The 16,501-nt window shown below is 36.9% G+C and overlaps 1 protein-coding gene across 6 annotated transcripts in view; it reads right to left on the bottom strand.

Annotated features, from left to right (window-relative positions):
* The window catches only part of ANKS1B (ankyrin repeat and sterile alpha motif domain containing 1B), a 423,271-nt gene that overhangs the window by 343,076 nt on the left and 63,694 nt on the right, over window positions 1-16,501 (bottom strand). For all 6 annotated transcript variants that reach the window (XM_027666829.1, XM_027666823.1, XM_027666799.1 and 3 more), the window contains 3 exons: window positions 12,842-12,917; window positions 9,719-9,820; window positions 1,404-1,514 (listed from right to left, as the gene is read on the bottom strand). In XM_027666829.1, coding sequence (XP_027522630.1) covers window positions 1,404-1,514; window positions 9,719-9,820; window positions 12,842-12,917 — 289 coding nt within the window. The remainder of the gene's footprint in view (window positions 1-1,403; window positions 1,515-9,718; window positions 9,821-12,841; window positions 12,918-16,501) is intronic.

The following is a 16,501-nucleotide window of genomic DNA, read 5'->3' as shown; positions in this document are numbered from 1 at the left end:
TGCTGCCAGAATGAATACATAATAGACACATTTTGCCTATTTCTTTCAGTGCAGGTACTTATTAAGGTCTCTCTCCTCTATCTAGCTACCTACTTTCACGAAAGTCACAGAAAGTAATTGATACTGTCATTCCTCTTCCAAATTTGGTTTAAATTATTTGAAATTAGATTGTAAGAGAATGGCAGGCAGATGGATGGGAAACACAACCAAGTACAATTTCTTTCCTTTAGTATCAGATTACACAATAGACAAGCAAAACCCAGCTAGCACGTTTTACATTATTTATAATTTGAAAGTGGATATAAAGAATGTGAGATCATGACCTTATCATTAAGAAGTAAAACATATTTTAAAAATATTTACTACTTTATTTCAGGACAAACACTCCTATTGCATATGGCAGCTGAACTAATCTCAAAGGAACTATTTATCTTCATATACCACATATCTGTTAAGTACCCCAATGGGAAACATGACTGGAACTATAGCATTTGTTCACTAGCACCATGAAGACCATAATCTGACATGCAGCAGGAAGCTTAGTTTTCTCATGAATGAAGAATCATGAAGATCATAATGTGACACACAGCAGGAAGCTTAGCTTTCTCATGAATGAAAACTCTCCCTGCAAACATGTTTAAAAAAAAAAAAATAAGAAGAACCTAGAAGAACAACAACAAAACATCACCACAACTCACACAACGAAAACAAAGAGAGGCTTAGTTATTTGCCAGCAGTCAATTACATTCACTCTGCATGATTACTGAGAACAGAAGTCAGGTTTGGTTCTACAAGAGGATGATTTTCAAGAAAGAGCAGGATGACAGTAAACTCAGAAAATGCCCTATTTTAGTGGATGCGTGTGTAAATGGTGAATCAGAACATAAAATGAAAGCACGTGCAGACAACAGTGATCACCACAGTGTACAAAAGCTGTGTGAGAAGATGAATGGAAGAACAGTACACATGTGATCTTTGAAAGAGCCTTCCAAATGTAACACCATTGGAAGATGTACTCACTGGGAGAGATGAAGTAAATTCCATTTTTAACCCAAATGTGAACAATGCCTGCATAGTACTTCTGACATATTTAGCATTTTTGTTTTACTTGAGTATGAAATGTGTAACGTCAGATAAATTAAAAAGATTTAAGATCAAATAATGCAACGCATTCATCAGTGACTTGTCCTTTCTGAGAATACAATTCCTTGCTCTTCTATATGACATGGATTACAGTGTATGTAGTCAAGATAGCTAACTGATGCTAGAAAAAAGCTCCTTGATATCAGTAACTTTCTTATTTTTTTCATTTTGCATATATGTATCAATGTTTTAGTAATATAATTTTAATACTAAAGAGAAGTTCGGTACAGCTTTTGCATTCACAGAGCACATGTATTTACTTTTAGCCTTTGGAGATGGAGGAACTTCTGGGGACAAAATGCAAGACTGACGTTCTGCGCATTCCAGTGGGCGTTCCTCTGAAATACTTGCATTTCCTGTTTCCATATATTCTGCAATTTAAAGATACACATATGCTTAAATGACTGAATTAAGGGGGTTTATTCCAATCTAAAAATATTTGCTACTTCATTTTTCAGTAAAGCCTTTCTAATTTTTCATATTACAACCTTGTAATTATTCATAAACACTGCTGCAAGGCAATCATTTGCTGAAAGTACTGCAAAACACTATAAAGACTAGTTCTCTAATCTGCTGAAACTGTTACAGAAATCTCATTGTAAGAGTAATGAATTGAGACTATTCCTGTTTTTTTCCTGTCTCCTTGAAACATCAATTGTTCCTTTATATTATTACTGTTGAAAGAGGTTTTTATTATGAACTTGTGCAGAGTTTTTAGTCAAGATATTCAGGTATTCAGGATGTTCACAATAAGTACAAACATTGATACTATTTAAAAACTCAAATATTCTGCTTGCATCACAGAAATAATATATGAGGGAAAAAAAAAAGAATGCAAGTTCAAAAATTCAGTTAAAACTAGCAGGCCAAAAAGCAGTGTGCTAAAATTTCTGTATTTTTCCCCCTTAAAACTTCCCTTGCACCACGTTCACAATAATGTTTATGCAAACAGAAAAACATGAAAATATGAACTTCAATTTCATTACTGTTCTTTTCATAAAAATATCTACATTATTTTCATGTGCTTTTGTACACAGGCTACCTCAATGGAAGACCAAGACCTAATAATTAGAAATTAATTTATGCAATAGTGGCACTTTTTTTCCAGCACAGTGACTGATTCTCAGTTCTGGCAGTTATTCTGCATCTGCATTTTCTTGGGTTTCTGAAGTTGCTTAAACAATTTCTTTCTGATACTGACAGTAACCACAATAGCACATGTTGCAACACACACAAAACCAAACTACAGCAACTGCTTTCATCAATATCACACTGAAGGACTAAGGAGTTTCTGGGAACTGAAATCTCCCTGATTTAATTTCTACAGTCAACAATGCATTTGTTTAGCTTGCTGTTACTCATGATTAAATAACAAATCCCAAAACCCAAATACAGTCTGTGATAAAATAGACATCCAAGAAATTGAAATTGGAAATGGCATAAAACAGCACGCAGTTTCAGAATGCTGTGCAGGTTGTTGGCTGGGGTTTTTTTTAACGTATGATTTGCAAGTGCCATATGTTAAGTTCGATGGTTGGCCATGGTCCCATGGATAATGTCATACATTTCTTCATATGAAAATTTCATACTTCATTTTTTTTGTGTGGTGCTGAAAGCAAAGAAGCAAAGATGAGCTGTAAGAGACCACGAGAAAACTAGCAACATGACAAAATGCTCTGGAATGTTTTCCAGCTCTGTCAGCTACAGTATTTGTCAAGTTAATAGGCAAGATGGAGAAGAAATAAAAAAAAAAACAGACCCAAAGAAAACAAAAAGAAAAAAGGAATTCAACTTGTGTCTGAAAATATTTGTTGGTAATTATGCAACTGTCCAAAAGCAAACCTAAAATGAAATTCTATCAGGTGTGAGTGTTACAATTATTAGATCAATACAGCTATTATTAGGAGGGGGAATGAAGGAGAGATTGTGAAGGACTTTAACCTTGCTGTCATCATACAAGACTGTGGCTTTAAAGTAATTCTCTATTTTTATTCTTTGTCAGGCCCCACTTCCAGACCAATGCACTTACCTGCTGGAGGCTAGTTCTGAGGATGAAATCCTAGGTTCAACATAAGTCTTAAATACTTACTTTTAAAAATGCAGAGTTCTTTCCAGAAAACCTCTACAAATGTCTCACACTAGGTGTGGTGTGGTAAGGTAAGGTTTACAACAGGCCAGCAGCATGCCATCCTTGTAAGGGTGCAAGCCTTAAAAATTTGGACACCTGTGGGACTTCTACTCCTAACTTTGTTTTATGTTATTGAAAATTCTACCAGATATGTACGAGACAAAGATGGGGACTCCATTGCGAGAGGCTTTTAGTCTTGGCAAATGTATACTTACCCACAATACTGGCAGGGAAACAGACACAAAACAGCTGATCTATATTAAGAGCCAAAGACAAAGCACACACGAGCACTGGATGCTTTCACCTGCAGCTGATTAGGAATTCATCTTCAAAGCCTGCCCAAACTTACTGAAAAAAGGTGATTCTGCTACCATCCTTTAGTATCAGATTACTCTGGCTGCTGTGTGCTTGAGAGACTGCTCAGGTTGTATCACTTTTCCCAAAGCAAGAAAGACAATTCAGAACAAAGCCAAGCTTGGTGAATTATACCACTTCATGACCAGAACAGTTTCCCCAGCTGTGCTCTCACAGAGTTTAAAGGAAAGCCTCTCATTCCTACAATACAGGAGAGTAAAGGCTGTTTGGGACACAACCTGTCATATTCATAATGGGAAGAATGGACTATTTTATTTCTGTTTACCCAAACAGCAGATTACAGTTCAGTGAAGATTAATACTAAGAATTCCAAAAACTTTGCCTGCTTAGTAGAATTCTTTTTGATTAGATTTTGACATAGCCCCACTGAACCTAAATAGGGTCACATGCACAGAAAGTAATAGCATAAAAAAGTGGCCTTAAAGTAGTAGAAATAAGAACATTGGAAATAAGAACATAACCAAAGAAGGTAACAAGCTTTGGAAAGTTCAAACAGCTGGAACTCCAGCTTTCTCAGTTTCTGTAACACTGGTTAGGCCAAAGCCAAGCAGAAGGAAAAGAATTAACATGTAAGCAGAGAAACACAGCTGCCTCTCCACCATGAAGAGAGCCACTCTCTATTGTCCAGAGACAGTAAAAGCACAACTTGCTTTAAGTTCAGCACTTCTTAGATCCCAATTTCTCTAAGGTGAGAGGGTTAAGACTTTTGTTTTATTTACAAACCCTGGCTTTTAGAGTAACAGCTACATTCACCTCAGAGAAGTTTTTATTTTTAATGGAAAAAAAAAACCAAAAAATTTTTTTCATTTTGCTTTAAATGAAGCATGAGCTCCTTTCCCTTTTGTTTTCAGGCACTATGTCAGCCATGCCATGGGTGGATTCACATAGAGTTCCTTCTAGAGCAATCTTCTCTAAGAGACCAAAAGGCTTTTTAAAACTCTAAGAAACCAAAAAAAGCCCAAATTTGATTAGAATAAAAATCTGAACACTCACCTTTTCAAATAGAAGACTCTCCAAGTAACTAGATCAGAGAAATAAAACTTGTTTAGAAACCACTCCCCTCCACAGCCGATGGCCCTGCAGAGGCATCCTTACTCCTCCATCACTCCACATCTTCGTGAAGAGCAGCAGTCTTCAGAAAACCCTCTGCCCTCCCCAAGGCTCTTCCAGAACCTGGCTGAGGATCCTGCAGCTCCACTGAGTCCTGTCCCAGCCTGGGAGCTGTCACGAATCTCTTCTCAAAACAGCTCACTTAGTCCCCTGGGAAGGAGCCCACCTGAGCCTTCATGACCCAATTTCCCTTCTCTTTACAGCAGCTGCAGTAGCAGAAAACTGACTGGTGACTACTATTGTCAGGTGTGCTAAGGTGACAGACTTGAGCTGAGATGGAAGCTGGTTGACTTCAACCTCCTAAATCGCTATCATTCTGAGATAGTGTGATTCTGAGTGCAGCTAAACTTTCAGTCGCCACAACATCAGCAGTTAAATTAATTCATAAGCATAGGTAATACTCTACAGCTGTTGCACAATAGCCCATAAAAGGAGATGAGAAGTCCTCAGGAAAAAAAAAACAACCAAAAACAAAAAAAACCCCAAACCAAAACAAACACATAACTAAAAAAACCCAAAAACAATGAAGGGGAGCTGAGATCTCAATTATTTTCATCCCACACAGCTGTAATTAAATCCTTTACTGAAAACCTATTCCATCCTTCCAGTGAGGCTGGCCTCCTGCACTCAAGGGAATGGAAGATCTACTTGTCCAAAGAGCAGGAGAGAAAGAGCGAATGAGAATACACAGAAGAAAGCCAGTGCTAATGACACCAAAGCTATTTAAGCAGAGAGGAGAAGAAAGGAGTCCTGTTTCTGCAGCTGCTTATACATTTTCTGTTTATGAATAATTCGGTAACAGGTACAAACAACGTTAAGTTTCTAAGCAGCTTCAGCAGAAGAGAGGAAACAGCTTTCCATTGCATCTCCCTCCATACTGTCTGCGACGCTTACTGTGCCCTCCTGGGGCTCATGCCATTTTTCATCTGTTTATCTACTATCTCCTCTTTTTTTCCATAATAACAAGAATTCTGCTTCCAGAAATAGTAAAAGAGCAAGATTCTAATAGAAAGCATAGTGGGCTGCGGAGAAAGAGTTGAAAGACAGTATAGCATGCACCTGCGTCACGTTCACATGTGCTAAAACTAAAACACAGCTGGTTGGTTTAATTTTAGGCCTACTAGCCTTGGCAACATCCCTTTTATCTTCAATGCCTAATTATAAAGTCCTAAGTGCCAATACTGTTAACTGCTTCAGCACTGAATGCTGTTGTTTCACTGCACTCATGAAATGTGTTCAGTAGCCTGGCCTTACTTGGCACAGTATCCTAATTCTCTGCTCTTTGAGTACACAATGCCTATACAGCTATTTCTTCCTTATCAAATTAAAAATCTAAACTCTAATAAGTGTTTTTAAGTGAGTTCAATGCAACTCAGACCTGAGCAAGACACTGAAAATGAAGTGACATGTTTGAAAGACATGTTTAGAATTAAAACTTGAAATGTCATTTCTATTAATTCCACCTATAATTAACAGGCAGTAAAAAAAACATTCAGGTGGCATACAGCTTACTCAGCCTTTTTCATGTTGCTCTTTAAAGTGATTTTTTAATTTATTTTCCTTCTATCAGATAATGGGTCAACATCCTTCTATCAGATAATGGGTCAACATCTCAAAAAAGATGGCAGACTTTGCAAACGCACCAAAAAAATATTTTTACAGAAACTTCCATTGCTATTTCCTCAGGATAATGAGAAAAAATGTAAAGATCACAAAAACACTAGGATCATTTCTAAAACCTCATTGGCAAAAGGTTTTGTTTCTTTTAAAATCATAACCTGTAAAACGTAGTTTTTTAAATAGTCTTTTAAAAAGGGATAACAATTTATATTCACAGTTCTTAAATTCTGTGAGGGCGTTCATTCACAACTGGCTATCAGCCCTGAAGGTTTCAGAATCAGCTCAATGAATTTTGCATTACTGCTTCCATTAACTGCTTCTAAACATATAAATTATTTTACCTTCTTCAAAGAACTTTCTCATAAATATCCTCAAAACCATTTTCTTTCTAAGCTTTCCTTACAACTCTGTTAAACCTCTGCATATAGGGGTGAAGAACCTATCAGGCCCACTAGTAATACCAGACACATTATTCCCTTGGTAATTTCTGCCAGGCTGTTCATATGCATCTTTCAGCCTATGTGGAAAGCTAATGTTTTGTGGTAGGGACAAACATTATGCTGTTAATGCTATAAACTGTGCAGTAACACTCATAACAGTGCAAGGGGTAAATAGTAAAAATTAATGAGAATGCTAGGTGATAAAAATCTTACTCTATCCTGGCAACAAGGTGAAAGAATAAATTTAATGACATTATGTCTGCAGAAAGAACAAAATTAGCAAGAAACTTACAAAATCTGGCCAGTAATTGTCTGACACCATTAATTTAATTTCTTTTTCCTATAAGTCTACATGAAGGAGACACATAAGCTTCTCTAGACAATCATCTGAAGACAGCAGCTTTAACGGAACGTATTTGGAAGCCACTGAATCTCTCTTTGTAATTGCCCTCTCTTTGCATGGAATTCATTACCCATCATCATACTCAATTACAGTACATTCAGGATTGCCAAAATCCCAGTGCTTCACTGACTTTTCAGCTACAATAGGATAAATACCCACACTTTAGTGAAGAGTATACTCAGCTGGCTTTTTAGAGGAGGGAGGGTCAACAGTATCATCAGTAGTACTAGTACTGAATCCTACCACTCTTGATTTTATTTTTCAACTTCACTTCCCAGTTCAAACTTTATCTTTGATGGACAAAGCTTCAGTGAACATTTTGCTGATGAAAAAGAATCTAAGTGGGTTCTAAGGGAGTTCTGAAGGGGCTCCTCAGGTTGTCTTAAAAGTCAGAATGACATCTTTGTAACATTTTTCATCCTTGCACCTCACTTCTGACTATAAGGCAGACAGAGCAAAAATAAACAGTTGCTCATTAAAAGCACAGTTTCATCACACTAATATGAGCTGAAACTACTAAGCAGTCATCTTTATACTTTCAAGGTACACATTTGAAAAAGATTCCATGTCAATGCATCAAAAAGCCTTAAAATTGATATATTTCTTTTGTGTGTGTGTGTGTATGTGGTTAAAAACTGAGGGTAGGTACTGATCCATCAACATGAGAAACCCCTAAGAGGGATCTGGGTGCTTCATTTTTCATAGAGCAAGCATACTTTGAAGAAACTGTTCATCAGTGGGGTTGAGACTGCAAGATTATCACACTAAGGAGAAAATGGAACAATAGAGATACTAAAATGAAAATTTTAGTGATGGAACTTCATGATAAAACCTAGATTAATATCTGAAGGATGATTGATTTGGATGTCTAAGAAAGTGGAAGTTCTGACTGACCCTTTTCCTGCCACTGAAGAAGTTTCAGTATAACATTAACTCTCTTTTCCTCTACGCAGTGGTATGTTCATGCTGCAGCTGAGTGAGGACATAAAGGTTGAAGCTTGAGTCTGAGTCTAAGTCTAATTAGGAACTCCCTTCTGCTGACAGGGGGAAGCCCTACATCCCTCACGCATATCCTCCTCCCCACTTTTTGATTCTGCCAGATACCTGGGACAGAGCTAACTCTAGGACCTGAATCACATAGAAGGCAGGTTCATTAAAACAACAAAAAATATATTTATAATATTATTTCTTAATATTTTATATACTATTAAATATATTTAATAAAATAAATACATTTTTGTATTTTAATGGTTTATGAACTGTATCAGGTCAACTGTGAAATCTCCTGTAAGTGGGGAATATGTAAGGGAACTGAGTAGGTGGAAGTAGAGGAGGAGGAAGGGGCAAATGAGGGAAACAGCAAAGGAAAATAGGAAGGAGGGAGACCTCAAGGCAAGCTGTTAATTCAGTTCAGCTATAACATGAATCTGCTTCTTACAGGAATACCTGTCCTCCATCCTGCAAAACTTTCATTATACTTTTAAGAGCTTTGTATCTTCGGTCTATCATCTCACAGGAAAACTTTACTGAAGCTAGTCAACAAGTTTGGAAGCTATTCAGAAAAGGATGCAGTGTGGCCACATGACCTCATTTTCTCTAGGAAATGCTCTTATAAAATATAATTACGCAGGAAACTGAAGCATGAGCTAGTTCATATGTAGAACCACCACTGAACTGATTAAAATGGCTTCTTTAAAGGTGGGATAATCAATACAGAGGGAGAGACAGTAGTGATACCTGTAGGGAACTCCTCTGTCAAACACAGTAAATGAAAGACTATTCTGAAGATGCAGGAAAAAAATTTCATAGAGGAGAATAAATTTTATTTAACACTGAGTTATGCCCTAATTCATGTTTCATCACTTTACTACCATCTTCTAGAGTAAAAACCTGAAGTAAACAATGGACTTCCAACAGTCTTACACCATGAAAGAAAGATGAGGAATGACAACAAAGATATGTACGGAAAAAAAAAGCATTATTTCTGCTGTAATAACAAGTGATACTGCCTGGTTTGGTTTTTATTTGTTTTGTTTTGTTTGGGGGTTTTTTTGTTTGTTTTGTGTTTTTTGTTGTTGTTTTGTAGTTTTGGGTTTTTATAATTAAGGAAATTGAGAAAAATACAATGAAATGTTTTGGAAAAATATCATCATCTTTCAGTCATATAGTTGTTATTTATGAATGAATCAAGCATTTCAATTGTAGGTTATCATTACAATTTAATAGAAATTAAGTGAAACATTACAATGGGTAATGAAGAGTAACTATTAAGTGACACACCATGCTAATTTCTATGGTCCACAACAAAGAAAAGGTTTACTCTGAATTTCAGATACTGAACCACTTATTTTTGTTCAACTAGCAAACAAGAATTTTGTATGTTTAATTTGAAAAGACTGTTCTTTTCTATAACAAAGACTAGAAATTACTATATGCCTTAATATTTCTCCATGCTATTCTGATTCATCTCTAACAAATATATAACTGAATATGACTTACCTTGAAGTAGAGCTGCAATTTGAAGTGACTGCTGAGATGGGTGTTCTTTAAGTATATCCAAAACCGTTCTACCCAAACTGTCCTTTATGTTGGTATCTATTCCTGAAAAAGAAAATGATCTGTGGTGGAATTTTTAACCCCAAGTGCTTTGGATTAGAAATGTAGTGTATCAGACTCAACTATCTGGCAAATTGAAAGCAAGTGTTTTTACAACTGCAGCAGATTAACAGCTGCATTACAGCTGAAGTACAGCAGACTCTTTAACTTGAGTAGCCTAAAATTCACATGCTGACATGGATGGTTTTCATGTTTCTGTAACTCATGGGGATATAAAGTAAGCTTCTTAAACCAAATTTGGGATTATTTTAACAATCCGTTTCTCAGAAACAGGCATCCTGAAAAGAATATTTTATAAAACCAAGAAATTCTCTGAATGTTTGTCCTATGTTCCTCTCCAAACTGCTTTAATTCACTGGGGACTTTCTAGTTGATAGTACCAATATGTGTTTTGGGAACAATACTGTAAGGTGATAGATAAGGAGAAAAAAAACTCCTGATGGTTTCCTGGAAGACCCCAGCTCCTGGGGAGACATTCCCAGAAACTAATAAGAGGACTAGACAAAGAAAGGAGTGATATGGAGATAGCATGGCCTTCATTTGCAAACCTCCTGCCAGATGGGAACACAGAAAAACCCCCCTTGGGCCTGTGTCATTTGTCTATCACTCCAAAATTAGTTTATTGACTATAGCCACTCAAAGTACCTAAGAAAAAAGGTATAAAAAGAGATTGCAAAAACAGGGCAGAAGTTCCATCAACACTGTGAGAGATGGCTGACAAGCCAAGCCGGTCTCTCTCCCTTTACTTCTGGTGATGCCTGGAAGGTGAGACATATCTTAGGCATGCCAATTGCTTATAAATAGCTAGAGTTTACTTTTGCTTCATAGTGCTCTTAGTAAGTTGTTTTGCTTTAAAGTTTTTGCTTGTGTTTTGCTTCATTATTATTACTACATGGTTTAAATGTGTTTTTACAGTTAGACCCTATTCCAGACGAAATGAACCCTATAAATTGTCACAATTTTGTATTAATAAATGTGTTATTTTGTGAACTGTTAGAGTGAGTCTGTTTCTAGGTGCTGACAGTTTCATTGACGGCGAAATAACTCACAGGAGAAACTTGCTAAGGGGTTTCCCTATTGCTATTAAGTGTAGTCCCTATAAAAAAATGTATCAAATGTCCTGTCTGTCTCAGCCAACCTGTTAAGCGAAGGGTCTCACCTAATGAGACACTAACAGACTGTTTTGGACATTAAAAGGCTTTGAGCTCCTGGGGGAACACCGATAAACAAAAATAAATTAAGACAGGTTGGACAGAAAATTCTTTTTTTCTGCCCCTTTTTAGCGTGACAAATATGAAAAAGTTTTTAACTTCATGTTAATAAAGTTGTACTTCACGGCAACATTTTTGAAATTCACGCTCTGAATAGAGTGAAATACCCATGTTTAGTATGTGGGCATTGGGAACAGCTACAGTGTTTCCTCACTGACTGTTCAGACTGCTGACAAAGTAATTGGCTCAAACTGTGAATGCAACCACTATGTTTAAGGCTCGCCCTGAATCAGAACCTATTGTATGTGATACTGCATGACTCTCTACCTTTGCCTTGTAGGGTTACCTCAGAAATGTTTGCCTTATGGTAGAAGACTCAAGTTGGTTTTCAGTTTGGATGTACTTTCATAAAAAGTAAAGGCATGAAAAGTCCTAACAAAGCGAAATTCTTCTCAGGACACTGAACAGAGAAGATCAGAGGAAGCAGGATTTATAAGCACATTCTGAAAGCATTCACTGGAAAAGGCTCCAGTTCTAGTAATTTCCAAACCCAATGGATAGTTTCCTAGTTCGTTTTGTAAGAAAGAGATTTTTTTTTTCTCACTGAAAATAAAGCCAAAATATTGCTGGGCTAATTTAGCAGTGGCAGCTGACTGTAAGAGGCCAGACACACTAACTTACATGTTTCCTTCGCAGTAGCTACTTAAAACATCATCTGAGTCTTTTTGAAGCAGAACTAGAGAAAAGGGCATTGTGAGGTAAAAAAGGAGGAAGGTGGGGAGTGTTGCAGAAGTGCAGAGCATTTGGGGTTGAAGGAGTTCACCATGAAAATTCTACTATCCTGTCTTGTACAATTATATGCTGGCAGAGGCTGTAACATGTATTAATCTATAAGAGGTGTTCTTTTTCTGTAGTCTAAAGGGTTTCCTATGTTTCTGTGATGTTCTCCAGTCCTTCCTTTTTTAGGAAATAAAAATGAGAAGAACCCTTTCAGCCTCCTTCTCATTCATTCAAACAGAAAAGCAACTTGGAAGGACTTTTTTTTCTGAAAACAGTTCTCAGATCAGGTTGAGATTCAGATGAGGAGCTGTGATTATGACATACCTTCTTCTGCAATATATAAATAACCCCACAAGCACTGATAAGAAAGATGAATGAGATCCCTCAGCGTAACAAAAGTTCACGTATCAGCGAGAAGTTATTTCTAGATATTTTTATTTTTGTTCTCATTTATTTAAGATGGTTGTCTGGATGAGTGATTTACCTGCAAAAAAATTCTGAAACTCTTATTATGCAGTAGATGGGTTTGTTTGGACTTTATATCTCTGTTCTTCTGTCCTTTTAGGACAAATGCAATTCTCAGAGACACAGTGCCTCCCCCTTTCTTCACAGGGACTCAAAGTTTATTCAGGAAATGAAGGAGCAAGCAGGATAGTGTGGTTGTTAGGAATAGCTAACGGAAGGAAATAAATGTGAACATGAGTATTCTGGTCTCTACATCAAAGAATATTCTTGGCTGTCTTTCAGAGTGAATAACAAAATTTTATGTAGCCATTTTGTTCTCAGAATACATTTATTCTCAGAATACAGTGGCATACACTGAGTCATATACGGAATTTATGAGTCTTAGTGCAATCTTCTTTGTTCTCTACATATAGCAATTTCTTATTCTAAAAGAACTGTGTTTTAAAGAGAAGTACATGTGATTAGATTTGCAAAGCCTGATAAAGATGAAAGTAATTTGTATAACCAAAAGTTGATGAGGCACACAGAGATTAGGAAAATTAAGATTTACCTGTTTCAAGCAAAATGCGTACTACCTCCACCTTTCCAAATAGGGCTGCTTCATGTAGTGCACTCCCTTTTTCTGTCTAGAAAAAGAAATATTGTGACATTTAAAATGCAAATTAAAATACCAATGAATCTTTTTGTAAAGAATACATTAAGAAAAGAAGTATTTCATTATTTTTTCCTCTCTATTTTACCTATACATAGAAAACACTGAATGGGCAAGAACAAATACTACCATTTTTTATTATTATTAAAGAAAACAACATAAATGTTGTCAGTTCTACTATAAAATTAATACCTATATAAGAAAATATAGTAGGAATGTAATACAATTCCCAGTTAACAAGCCTGCATTTGTGTAAAATTTCTAGACTCCTATAACAGGCAGTGAAAATCTAGTCAATACCATCAGTATCATCAATATATCAGCTGCTCAGCAAAGTCAGACAGTTTACATGTGGATATCTACAATTAGAAGTTTTAATGTGAAAGTGGATCACACCCTAGAAGGTCAATTCAGTTGCACGGTGAGAGATGCCCCAGGATATCCCACCTGGCCCCCAGCTGATGATCCAGTTGATGCTCACATTTGATCTGCCTCACATCTGCCTCATACAGATGCTCTGCATACCCTAAGGCATCTCCAACAGCATTAGATGCCTATGTTTATAACATTTAAATTCTACCTTAGATGTCTGTGAACTTGATTTTGCAGGTTTCTTTGACCCAAAAAAGGGTAGACTCTTGTTGAAATAAAATTTACAGTATTGAAAAACAAGATACCTCTCTTAATAAGCTACTTTTCTTAGTATTTTATCCTGCTGACTGTAACTGAAAACTCTGAACAACACATCTTTCCCTACAATAGCATTAGCACTAGCTAAAGTACTACTAAATCTCACTGAATATCTGGTTTATCTCCTTTTTTGATAATAAATTTGATTTTGAGATTTATTTATGGGTAAATGTTAAAGGTTTTACTCCTTGAATTTGTTTTTTCTGTATTTTATCTAAATGCACCCTTGTGACACTTGCTGTGGTAGAAAGACTTTAAAGACACACACATACACACACATAAAAACTGCAACTCTGAAAGAATACAGTGATTCATTATTAATTACTTGTGTCAGAATGCATCAGAATTACAGCAATGCAACTACAGGATATTCAGAAGTAATCAGAGATCCTGAGATAAGGTGTGAGCACACTGTAGGGGTATACATGCCCTACCAATTGAGCCTGAGAAGTGTTTCCTAGGTCCGTAATAGGAAGGCTCACTTATTATCTTTCCTCACACTTAGTACATGGACATAACAAGTAGAGAATGCCCAGTGATATCTACATCCCGTGCATCAGGTCTAGTGACAGTATAACAGAGGAGAAGGAAGTCAGTAGAGAATGAACATATGAAACACACCTCTCAAAACAATTTCTAATCTTTCCATTTTCAGAAGCAGTCCAGATGAACATTTACAGGCTTATTCTGAACAAGAAGACTAAATATTCAGATATACTTAGACACAGTTTCAGAATCCTTTACTCAAACAATATCTACAGGATGTTTCCAGTTACTGCAGTTGACTTCAACACGAGCTAACTGCAATGACAGTGCAACCACAAAGGTACACACAGAGACTTAAGTGCAGCTCAGAGATTTCTGAGAATAACAACAGTTCTCAGAAAAGTTATTGAACTAAATAGTTCCAATTACAGAAAGAGGCTTGACATCAGCAATCTCGAAAAATACTTTGACACAGCCTATTATTCTTTGTGTGTGATATGGCATTTCCTTTGGAACAGTCACTTACTGACATAAATAAACCTCAAGACTTTTAGCTGGACCTGGTGCTATTTACGTAGAGTTCCCTGTCATCAAGGAGGAGTGTTGACAGCAGGTCAAGGGAGGAGACCTTCCCTCCTGTTCACCACTGGTGAGCCACACCTGAAATACTCTGTCCAGTTTGGGCACTCCAGTACAAGACAGATGTGGAGCTACTAGAGGGAGTCACTAAAATGATTTAGAGATTGGAACACCTCTTTTATGAGGAAAGGTTTAGAAAGTTGGGACTGTTTAGCCTAGACAAATGAAAGCTTATAGAAGGACCTCGTCGGTGTGTACAAATATCTGCATGGAGACAGTCAGGCTTGGGCACGTCCAGTGACAGAATAGATAATGGGGAAAAACTGACACACAGTAGGTTCTGTTTGAATGCAAGGAAACATTTTTTTTGCTCTGCAGGTGACTGAACGCTGGTACAGGTTGTTCAGGAAGGCTGTAGAGTTTCAATCCTCTACTCAAAAGTTGCTTGGACGTGGTCCTGGGTAACTTATTCCATGGGATTCTGCTTGGACAGGGTGGGTTGGCATAGAAGACTTCCAGAGTTCCCTTCCAACCTCAGCCATTCTGTGATTCTGCCAGGGATAATAATTAGCCATATATACACCAACAATGAAGTCCACAGAGGTTCAATTGTTAGAGAAGGCCTTAGCACTAAATTTTAGTTCTGAGAGGATGAACTGCAGAGATGGAAACCAGCTGCACCTTGACTAAAATTGCAGAGGTCATTGTGTACTAATAAGAAACATTTTTTAATGGAAGAAGTGGACATACTTTAGTGAACACAGCTATCTAGAATCCATTGCTGTAGCATGATCTGAGACTGAGAAAGATCAATATTCTGGCATGCTAAATCAACAGCTTTGAGGACGAGGAAGAGGATCTATACTTAGACTACTCAGTTAAAGGGTGGAAAAGATCCTAATATGATAATTGTCACTGGCAGTAGTCCTTTCTAAATCAAAATTCCCCACTGGAGGAAAGGTAAGCAATATTTTCCTTGATGAAAGCACATATCTCGAAATGGAATGAAAATGAATGAGAAGAGGAAATTTCCTGTAGATGTCTAAGGCAAACAAATCTAATTTGAAAGTCAGAAGACAGCTCTGTAACAATGAACTAAAAGCTCTGCTATGCATAAAGGAGTATAAAACCTTAAGCCACCTCTACATATGTAATTCATAGTGTTGGGAGAGGAATCCAAAGCCAACTGCCAGGTTTTTTCCCTATATACTTTCTTGCTTCTTAGTCTATTCTACCGTGATATTTCCTGTCATATCTGAACACAATCCTCAAATGCTTTACAGGCATGCTGCACTGCCTTGCATTCTGGGGCAGCCTATGCCTTACAACTCTGAGCTTTCAGACAATGCTAATGAATGTCATATCCCGGAAATGAGATACATATTACAAACAGTCTACTCAAAAGAGGAATTTACAAGGCACACCATATAAGCAGTGCAATGATCTGTATGCTCTAAAGGTGATTCTCTGAACAAGAGGAAAAATATTACCATGAAATTGAACTAAAATCAGTCTGAGAATGTGGAGATTGAAAGCATACTTGTAAGATGCAGATGTGTAATCCTGCATAAGATGTCACAAAGATGAATGCTGACATAAATCTTAAAAGCCCTAGGCAGGATTTCACGGTAATAGTTAATAACTAACAACTGAATCAGATCCCTCGACTCAAAAACTATCCAGAAGGCAGAAATGTCCTTGTTACCAGAGAGTTCAGTTACCAAACTCCGTTTTAACACAGAGAAAATGCTGAGCCTCAGGATGAACAGGGTCATGAGAAATTCTGAGTACTGGCTGAGTAGA

This window comes from Corapipo altera, unplaced genomic scaffold, assembly GCF_003945725.1.
Source record: "Corapipo altera isolate COAL_440 unplaced genomic scaffold, ASM394572v1 1, whole genome shotgun sequence".
Classification (NCBI taxonomy): Eukaryota; Metazoa; Chordata; class Aves; order Passeriformes; family Pipridae; genus Corapipo; species Corapipo altera.
Note: the sequence above shows the minus strand (reverse complement) of the source record. Positions and strands in the feature narration are given on the sequence as shown.